Source organism: Alosa alosa, chromosome 23 (assembly GCF_017589495.1).
Source record: "Alosa alosa isolate M-15738 ecotype Scorff River chromosome 23, AALO_Geno_1.1, whole genome shotgun sequence".
NCBI lineage: Eukaryota > Metazoa > Chordata > Actinopteri > Clupeiformes > Clupeidae > Alosa > Alosa alosa.
In genome coordinates, this window is record NC_063211.1 from 1905521 (window position 1) to 1916001 (window position 10481).

General features: G+C 41.0%; 2 protein-coding genes across 2 annotated transcripts in view; both read left to right on the plus strand.

Annotated features, from left to right (window-relative positions):
- The window catches only part of gpr155b (G protein-coupled receptor 155b), a 17135-nt gene extending 15822 nt beyond the window's left edge, over positions 1 to 1313 (plus strand). The window contains exon 17 of the mRNA XM_048234454.1: positions 1 to 1313. This exon is cut by the window's left edge and continues 384 nt beyond it. The gene's annotated coding sequence lies outside the window, so the exon portion shown is untranslated.
- Positions 1314 to 2017: 704 nt separating this feature from the next.
- On the plus strand, positions 2018 to 9601 carry ola1 (Obg-like ATPase 1). The gene is made up of 8 exons (XM_048235625.1): positions 2018 to 2170; positions 2288 to 2388; positions 3028 to 3171; positions 3584 to 3711; positions 5069 to 5244; positions 5779 to 5859; positions 6393 to 6491; positions 8989 to 9601. Exons 1-8 carry the CDS (start codon positions 2156 to 2158, stop codon positions 9088 to 9090), a joined length of 846 nt encoding a protein of 281 aa, XP_048091582.1. The 5' UTR covers positions 2018 to 2155; the 3' UTR covers positions 9091 to 9601.
- Positions 9602 to 10481: the final 880 nt, after the last annotated feature.

Below are 10481 nucleotides of genomic sequence, written 5' to 3' on the forward strand. Positions count from 1 at the left end.
ACTTGAATTTCAACTGAAACTTCTATTTTTGCATGTTGTGTAGTTATATGCAGGTATTTAAACCCAACACTGCAAGACGTATTTGCCGTTTTGAACTCTTATGATGCACAAACACACTCACTGCTGCAGCTTTCCGACTCTTTTTCGTGATGTTAAAGTTGTTCATTATTACAACAGTTCTATGCACAGCACCTTTCCTCTCAGTTTGCGTGTGTGTGTGTGTGTTTGTGTGTGTGTGTGTGTGCCTGCCGTGTGTGTGTGCGATTCTGTGCCTTTTGCCCTTCAGATGTTGTGTGGAAAATGTATGTGTGTGTTTTTCTGCTGTATATGAGATATGTTTACATTATGTATGTATATGAGTAAGTGTGTGAGTGTGTATATGTGTGTTTGCTTGAAAAGTGTAGCTGCACTGTTTATGTGTGTTTTATTGAGAGGAGAGTCCCATGCAACCCCCTGCCTTTTGTGACACCTACAGTATATGCATATCTCCACATTATCCTATAAGCACTGATGCAGTCAAACCTGAAGACACAGTTTTGCCTACACGTATGTCTGTGTAAAGAACCAATTGGGAACAGATTGTCTGTGTTCTACATCGGAATCCAAAGTCCCAAACGCAGCTTGAAGAGGAGGCAGATCGCCCCCTGCTGTTCAATGAGTATAATTTATTTCAGTATGCACTGAATTGTGAAGTTCCCTCAGACTTCGACAACTAACCTCTGAAAAGTGAATTCCTAGTGCATGTTGCCATAGATGTTTCTTTTCCTTCCTTGTGTTTGCCACAACTTTTCCCCACGACACTAGTGTTCAAGGGGCCAACTTATCTTGTGTGTGTGTTTGGGGAGAGTGTGTGATGATCATGTCATTAATACCACTGTATGACCCAGTGTGGATGTATCCATTGCTCGTGTTTGTTTAATATTTAAAAACAATTGAGATTTCAAAAATGTCAATTTATACTATAATGCATGTTCTTTGGATTACCTTAAAGACATCTGTAGATTTTTTTTCTCTGGACAGCAAGAAAACGGGTTTGTTCATACACAACTGGCTGTTATTCAGGTGCTCTGACAATTCATTATTTACACTGGACTGTCTTAACACGTTGAGAATTCATGTGACATTTCCTGAATCTACTGTAGCCTATGTCGAGGAGATAGTTTTGGGTTATAGCATGTGAGAATCCTAAACTGCCAAAATGTTGCACTAAGATAATTTATAGGCTAGGCTACATAATCCTACAAAACTGTAAAAATCACTTTGTTTTTACACAATTAAAAACAATAAAGCTATCTTACAATGTGTCTACATGATTTTTGGTTGGAGTTTTTCCCTGTTTATACAGTCTATGGTTTTTACATGTACGCCTACCATAAATGACAAAGTTATTCTGGACGTCATGCTACATTTTTTTTCTGATGCAAACTTCATCGACGTCAGCACGTTCCCTTTTGTTTGGCCAATGAAATTGTAGACAATATTCTTCCTTCCGGTATGTGGTCCCTTTCCTTGCCACCGCCGAAGTGTAGACTGGCGTGTGTACAAGTCAGCCAGCTTGGATTTGTACTTAACCGACAGAAATAACATCATTTGAAGGTGAACTATATACACATTGTGTAGTACACTATTACCTTTCAGTAAAGCAAACGTTCTGTGAAAGAATCTTACACATCAAGATTGTTTAGCTACAAGTTCTATTTTGGGCTAACCGGCTAACGTTACCCTGCTCGAATGAATAGGACAGCATTGTGCTAGCGATGGCTAGGTATTCCATGTGTGTGGATGCAGCTGGGGGTTGGGACCAGGGCAGCCCCGAAATGTTTTAGTGTGTTGGTCCGATGCTAGCAGTGGATCAAGTGCGCCTATGACATGTAATACATAAGCAATGAAAAAGTGGGGTAGCTTCTAGAAGCCTGCACAGTTCATCATACGCCCATGACAGATGCTAGGTCTATTTTTGGGACTATGATGGACCTTTCAGCCGTCAGGCTGGACAGCGCTGCGAAATGGCAACCGGACAGAATTACTAGCGTTAGCCACGCTGCAGAGGCTACATGCTGCTGTGTCTTCTTAGAGAAATGTGACATTTATCTTCTCTTGTCTAAGCTGTAATTGTGGTGAGACAGTAAGCTAACTTGCACTGCAACTTGAAATCATGTCGCCTAAAAAGGTGTGTCACATTGCCTGAGGAAACTCCGCTCCTATGGTGGCAGTGATCTAGAGTTTTATTATTATTATTATTATTATTATTATTATTATTATTAACAATCGCCTTTTTCTTTTGTAGATGCCTCCGAAGAAGGGCGGGGACGGACCAAAACAGCCCCCACTGATAGGACGCTTCGGGACCTCATTGAAAATCGGCATCGTGGGACTGCCTAATGTGGGGTGGGTGACACTGATGAGCCGTAGTGTTCAAGGAGAGCTAAAGAAACAACAGCCTGCCACATGCGTCTCTGTTGACATGTTGTGTAATTGCAGTCACTGTCATGTCCATGTGGTGCCTTGATGGTGATTTGACTGTTGCAAGGTAACCACTGTTTCATTCATGACAGAGTTGCACGGCGAACACGACGCTGCGTGTGTCCCTATTAGGTGTTGCATAATTACTCTGCCGCTGGCTGGAGTATTCAGTTACAGCATGTGCCTTCTCTCCATGTGCATGAGAACGGTTGGAAGTATCTCCTTTAATCCGATAGACACATTTGGGGCAGCCGTGGCCTACTGGTTAGCGCTTCAGACTAGGGTTGCCGGTTCGAAACCCGACCAGTAGGCACGGCTGAAGTGCCCTTGAGCAAGGTACCTAACCCCTCACTGCTCCCCGAGCGCCGCTGTTGATGCAGGCAGCTCACTGCGCCGGGATTAGTGTGTGCTTCACCTCACTGTGTGTACACTGTGTGCTGTGTGTGTTTCACTAATTCACGGATTGGGATAAATGCAGAGACCAAAATAGTATATCATGTAGAATATATATATACATATACTACATGATTGGCATTGACATGGGCGGTCATCTCTACCCTGCAGGAAATCCACGTTCTTTAACGTTCTGACCAAGAGCCAGGCGGCGGCGGAGAACTTCCCCTTCTGCACCATCGACCCCAACGAGAGCAGGGTTCCGATCCCTGACGATCGCTATGACTACCTGTGCAAGTACCACAAGCCCGCCAGGTGAGGAGGTACCACCGGTCTGCAGGGGGCAGCAGAGGACCGGTCCCGGTCCAAACAGGCTTCTATGCAGGCTCAGATGGACTCACTGCACTCACATACGCACATACACACACACACACACACACAGACACACACAGACACACAGATCTCTTTGTATCCTCTAAGTAATCTGCATAGTAGCTGAATAGATAACACTTACGTTGCATACCAGGTAGGATTTGCTTCTGCAGTTCCACAATTCCTGTCCTTGCATTCGCTGTGACACCCTGTGTGTGTGTGTGTGTGTGTGTGTGTGTGTGTGTGTGTGTGTGTGTGTGTGTGTGTGTGTGTGTGTGTGTGTGTGTGTGTGTGTGTGTGTGTGTGTGTGTGTGTGTGCGTGCGTGTGCGTGTGTGTGTGTGTGTCCCTCCTCAGTAAGGTGCCTGCGTTCCTGAACGTGGTGGACATCGCTGGCCTGGTAAAGGGCGCCCATGCTGGCCAGGGCCTTGGCAACGCCTTCCTGTCCCATATCAGTGCCTGCGACGGCATCTTCCACATGACCCGTGAGTTACACATGTCGCCGTCGGCAACGCCCACCAAAGCCCACCGTCCCGTTCTCTTCCCCTCGTCCTCCTGGCGTGTGGTCTGCCCTCAGGCCTGCTCTCCCACCCCTCTTTTCTTTCCTCATGTTTTTTTTGACCGTCATGTTTATGGCAGATGTTCAAAGCCACTTACCATGACATCAATAATCATTACATTGACAAAACATTTTAGATTTTAAGTTTATAGTCAAGTCAGGTGGTGTAAATAAATCTGTAAAATCAAGTAGTTAGAAACTAGGTAAACAGATGCGTCAGTAGACACTTTTTGGAGATCCCAAAACTCTCACTAATACTATCACCTGGTCTTCTTCTCTCACTGTGCCATAGGACACATAGTTCCATATGATGGATAACTACCGTAATTCCTCATATAAACCGGCGCTACCGTAATTCCTCATATAAACCGGCGCTACCGTAATTCCTCATATAAACCGGCGCTACCGTAATTCCTCATATAAACCGGCGCTGAATTCAAAAAGCTTTTCTGTTTCTGTTTCTCCATCTCCGTCTCTCCAGCTTTGTCGTGCAGAGAGCTGAATATGTGGTGGAGTGTGTGTGTGTGTGAAAGAGCGGATAAGAGAGGAGAGTGTGTGTGTGTGTGTGTGTGTGTGTGTGTGAGTGAGTGAGTGATGACGGGACCTGTTGTTAGTTGTTTATGAGGGAGGTTTCAGGTAACACAGACACACAGATCTGACACAGATCTGTTTGAGACATCGGTTGTGCACGGCTGCAAAAATGAACGTTATGCGTAGGTGAGATGCCATGTTAATTCACATGAACATCATTATAGGGCCGATAGTACAGGCGCACTATATGACCACACATGACCATGCTAGACCGACTTTATGTACGGCTGAATTTGGTCTGAATTCGGAGGTCTGACGTCCAGTAACACACATAGTGTAGCGTCCGTATAGTAATGAAGCAAAGTTTTGTTCTCAATGCAGCCGATTGTGTACGCAAACGTTCATCTCTTGGTCAAAAAGCAAATATGTTCTGATGATTATTTGAATTGGATCGCCAGATTAGCCAGGAGAGGTCATTGTAACTCAGTGTCCAGTTAAGTGCTGTTGGTTTAGTCACTGGAAGTAGAAAGAGTTTGGTTGTGTATAAGATAATCCAGATGCCATTATAATATATTATTTCCATTTGTTTGTGACCATAAGAATGAATGTGTATAAATAGTATTATTGGATGTGCTTGTGATATTATTATAGGTGGTAAATGTTCAAGTTAAGATAGATAGAAGTGCTATAACTGAGATAAATCTGTGTGTGTGTGTGTGTGTGTGTGTGTGTGTGTGTGTGTGTGTGTGCAGGTGCATTTGAGGATGAGGACATCATCCACGTGGAGGGCAATGTTGACCCGGTGCGGGACATCGAGATCATCCATGAGGAGCTGCGTCTGAAGGACGAAGAGATGATTGACCCCATCATCGAAAAGCTGGAGAAGGTCGCCGTCAGAGGGGGAGACAAGAAGCTCAAGCCTGAATACGTGAGGACTGCATTACCCAGCATGCACCACCACACCACATCACACAACACACAGTAAACAGTTACATGTTTGTTTATTATGCAGTTACATGTATATTTATAACAATAGGTGAGGACCACATTACCCAGCCTACACCAGACAATGCAACACACTCATAGCTGATTAGACAGAAACTGCAGATAGACAGTAAATGCAGTTACAGCACATGTTTGTTTATTATGCAGTTACATGTATATTTATAACAATAGGTGAGGACCACATTACCAAACATGCACCACACCACACCACACAACACACTCATAGCTGATTTGACAGAAACTGCAGTTAGACAGTAAACACAGTTACATGTTTGAGGGCCATTTATAATTTATAAGTTATAGGCTATGCTTCAGAATGTACTGTCCAAATCCTCCGGAAAATCTTTACATCTGATTCCATGAATCTGATTTCATGGTTGTTTTCTCTCTCTCTCTCTCTCTCTCTCTCTCTCTCTCTCTCTCTCTCTCCCCCCCCCAACATGCATTGCTGCTTTAGGACATCATGATTAAAGTTAAGAACTGGGTCGTTGAACAGAAGAAACATGTCCGTTACTACCCAGACTGGAATGAGAAAGAGGTGAGTCTCTCTCTCTCTCTCTCTCTCTCTCTCTCTTTCTATTTCTTCTTTGCATCCCTTTCTCACCCTCAGATCGACGTGCTGAATAAATACCTGTTCTTCATCTCTCAGATCGACGTGCTGAATAAATAAATACCTGTTCTTGACCTCTCAGATCGACGTGCTGAATAAATAAATACCTGTTCTTGACCTCTCAGATCGACGTGCTGAATAAATACCTGTTCTTGATCTCTCAGATCGACGTGCTGAATAAATAAATACCTGTTCTTGACCTCTCAGATCGACGTGCTGAATAAATAAATACCTGTTCTTGACCTCTCAGATCGACGTGCTGAATAAATACCTGTTCTTGACCTCTCAGATCGACGTGCTGAATAAATAAATACCTGTTCTTGATCTCTCAGATCGACGTGCTGAATAAATAAATACCTGTTCTTGACCTCTCAGATCGACGTGCTGAATAAATAAATACCTGTTCTTGACCTCTCAGATCGACGTGCTGAATAAATAAATACCTGTTCTTGACCTCTCAGATCGACGTGCTGAATAAATACCTGTTCCTGACGTCCAAGCCCATGATCTACCTGGTGAACCTGTCCGAGAAGGACTACATCAGAAAGAAGAACAAGTGGTGAGTGTGTGGAGCAGTGTGTGTCTATAAAGTGTGTGGAGCAGTGTGTGTCTATAAAGTGTGTGGAGCAGTGTGTGGAGCAGTGTGTGTCTATAAAGTGTGTGGAGCAGTGTGTGGAGCAGTGTGTGTCTATAAAGTGTGTGGAGCAGTGTGTGGAGCAGTGTGTGTCTATAAAGTGTGTGGAGCAGTGTGTGTCTATAAAGTGTGTGGAGCAGTGTGTGTCTATAAAGTGTGTTCATGTGAAATGTTAGTGTCGTGTCTTGTGTGTTATGTCACGTGTGTTGGCCTAATGTTCATTGTTTGTTGTGTGCGTTAGTGTACGGCTTTGCTCTGTGTGTTTGTGTGCGTTAGTGTACGGCTTTGCTCTGTGTGTTTGTGTGTGTTATATTTGCTCTGTGTGTTTGTGTGTATATTAATATGAAATACTATCTCGCTCTTAGACAGATCATGGCTTTGTACTCATATTAATATGAAATACTATCTCGCTCTTAGACAGATCATGGCTTTGTACTCATATTAATATGAAATACTATCTCGCCTTAGACAGATCATAGTTTTGTACTCATATTAATATGAAATACTATCTCGCTCTTAGACAGATCATAGCTTTGTACTCATATTAATATGAAATACTATCTCGCTCTTAGACAGATCATAGCTTTGTACTCATATTAATATGAAATACTATCTCGCTCTTAGACAGATCATAGCTTTGTACTCATATTAATATGAAATACTATCTCGCTCTTAGACAGATCATGGCTTTGTACTCATATTAATATGAAATACTATCTCGCTCTTAGACAGATCATAGCTTTGTACTTCAGATTAATATGAAATACTATCTCGCTCTTAGACAGATCATGGCTTTGTACTCATATTAATATGAAATACTATCTCGCTCTTAGACAGATCATGGCTTTGTACTCATATTAATATGAAATACTATCTCGCCTAGACAGATCATAGCTTTGTACTTCAGATTAATATGAAATACTATCTCGCTCTTAGACAGATCATAGCTTTGTACTCATATTAATATGAAATACTATCTCGCTCTTAGACAGATCATAGCTTTGTACTTCAGATTAATATGAAATACTATCTCGCTCTTAGACAGATCATGGCTTTGTACTCATATTAATATGAAATACTATCTCGCTCTTAGACAGATCATAGCTTTGTACTCATATTAATATGAAATACTATCTCGCTCTTAGACAGATCATGGCTTTGTACTCATATTAATATGAAATACTATCTCGCTCTTAGACAGATCATAGCTTTGTACTCATATTAATATGAAATACTATCTCGCTCTTAGACAGATCCTTAGCTTTGTACTCATATTAATATGAAATACTATCTCGCTCTTAGACAGATCATAGCTTTGTACTCATATTAATATGAAATACTATCTCGCTCTTAGACAGATCATAGCTTTGTACTCATATTAATATGAAATACTATCTCGCTCTTAGACAGATCATAGTTTTGTACTCATATTAATATGAAATACTATCTCGCTCTTAGACAGATCATAGCTTTGTACTTCAGATTAATATGAAATACTATCTCGCTCTTAGACAGATCATAGCTTTGTACTTCAGATTAATATGAAATACTATCTCGCTCTTAGACAGATCATGGCTTTGTACTCATATTAATATGAAATACTATCTCGCTCTTAGACAGATCATGGCTTTGTACTCATATTAATATGAAATACTATCTCGCTCTTAGACAGATCATGGCTTTGTACTCATATTAATATGAAATACTATTCATGTGAAATGACATCTCACTCATAGACAGATCATAGCTTTGTACTCATATTAATATGAAATACTATCTCTTCTTAGACAGATCATATTATACTCATATTCATGTGAAATGACATCACTCATAATTCATGTGAAATGACATCTCACTCATAGACAGATCATAGCTTTGTACTCATATTAATATGAAATACTATCTCGCTCTTAGACAGATCATAGCTTTGTACTCATATTAATATGAAAAATACTATCTGCTCTTAGACAGATCATAGCTTTGTACTCATATTAATATGAAATACTATCTCGCTCTTAGACAGATCATAGCTTTGTACTCATATTAATATGAAATACTATCTCGCTCTTAGACAGATCATAGCTTTGTACTCATATTGAAAATATGAAATACTATCATAATGTATGAAAGAAGCTCTTAGACAGATTAGCTTTGACAGAAATACTATCATAGCTTTGTACTCATATTAATATGAAATACTATCTCAGCTCTTAGACAGATCATAGCTTTGTACTCATATTCATATGAAATGACATCTCACTCATAGACAGATCATAGCTTTGTACTCATATTAATATGAAATACTATCTCGCTCTTAGACAGATCATAGCTTTGTACTCATATTAATATGAAATACTATCTCGCTCTTAGACAGATCATAGCTTTGTACTTCAGATTAATATGAAATACTATCTCGCTTTTAGGCTGCTGGCAAGTACAGACAACAGGGTCGGAACTACACAGTGGACGACGGTGACATCATCTTCTTCAAATTCAACACGCCGAATCAGCCCAAAAAGAAGTGATGATATAGACAGAGTGGACTGTACCATTGGGTGAAATGAGAGGGGATTATTTTACACACAGCAATCCTCTGAGCTTTCTCTTTTTGTTTTGTTTTTTTGGACACCCCCCTCCTTCAACATGGTGGCATCCAGGCCATCCCTATCACCTTCTCATTCTTTTGCTCTGTCTCATGCTGCCTACACACAGAATCACAGACACAGCTTAATGAATCGCTGTTGTGTGTGTACGCGGGCGATCTATGAATGTGTATAGAGCAGCTGGAGTGAAGTGTGTGATTCCAGCTCCATCTAGAGTGAAGTGTGTGATTCCAGCTCCATCTAGAGTGAACTGTGTGATTCCAGCTCCATCTAGAGTGAACTGTGTGATTCCAGCTCCATCTAGAGTGAACTGTGTGATTCCAGCTTTGCAGAGCTAAAGGCTGCTCAAGCCTCTGCTCTTCTCTCCTGCACCATAAACTGCATGTGACACAGCAAACCCCAACATCTCTCAATAAAACACCTGCAAAAACTGCCTCTGGTTGCTTTTGGTGTGTGAATGGGATTGATTGTGTCATCTCAAACATAAGACACAAAATGATATCTCTCACACACACACACACCCTTCACACACTTTCTCATAACACCTTACTCTTCTCTAGTTGTTGGTTTATAATGTGTGTGTGTGTGAGAGAGAGAGAGAGAGAGAGAGAGATAATCTGCTCTTGTTCAAAAGGTTTTCTCACGTCAGTATTTCTACAACTTGACTTTGAAAATAAGCATTTGTTTTTGTTATTTCTGAGCTTAGAATCAGATTGGTCAAACAAGGACTTTGGTTCTGGCTACATTTTGCCAGAGAGCATGTCCACAGCTGGACCTTTTTAAAGATGGAGTAGTAGATGATAGCCTTCCACCTCTGATCTTGAGAAATGTTCCTAGAAGTCCCCGGGCCAGTTAGAAAAGCACCATGGTAATACTGATAAGAGTTCTTATAGTAGCTCTATGGGAGTGTATAATACTTTTATGATGTTCTGTATATCCTTACCCTCTATAGACTCTCTCAACAGCATAAACAAACATGAGTTACTAAAGGCATTTCCGGTGGACAACAAAAACAAAATTGAGCTTACTTGGTTGAGATTTTGTACAGCATTACCTAAATGCTGTGGATTGGAACATTTCAACTGGAAATCCTCTGGGAACAGATTAAAAGGGTCTATTCTTATAGTACTTCTATCGTATGTCCCTAATTCCTGTAAGTTTACTGTAATATTTTGTACCAAAATAATATAAGATACCTATAGTTATTATGACCGCCGCGCAGCGAAGCGGCGGCCATATAGGTTTAGATTTTTTTTTCTTTTTTTCTTTTTCGCATGTCCAAATTTCCGTCAAGGATTCCCGGGACACTGAAA

What these genes read in the sequence shown, in the direction of transcription:
- ola1 (XM_048235625.1), top strand. An exon ending in GTGGGACTGCCTAATGTGGG is followed by an intron (nt 2,389 to 3,027) that starts GTGGGTGACACT and finishes TCTACCCTGCAG; the next exon opens with GAAATCCACGTTCTTTAACG. An exon ending in AGAAGCTCAAGCCTGAATAC is followed by an intron (nt 5,245 to 5,778) that starts GTGAGGACTGCA and finishes TTGCTGCTTTAG; the next exon opens with GACATCATGATTAAAGTTAA.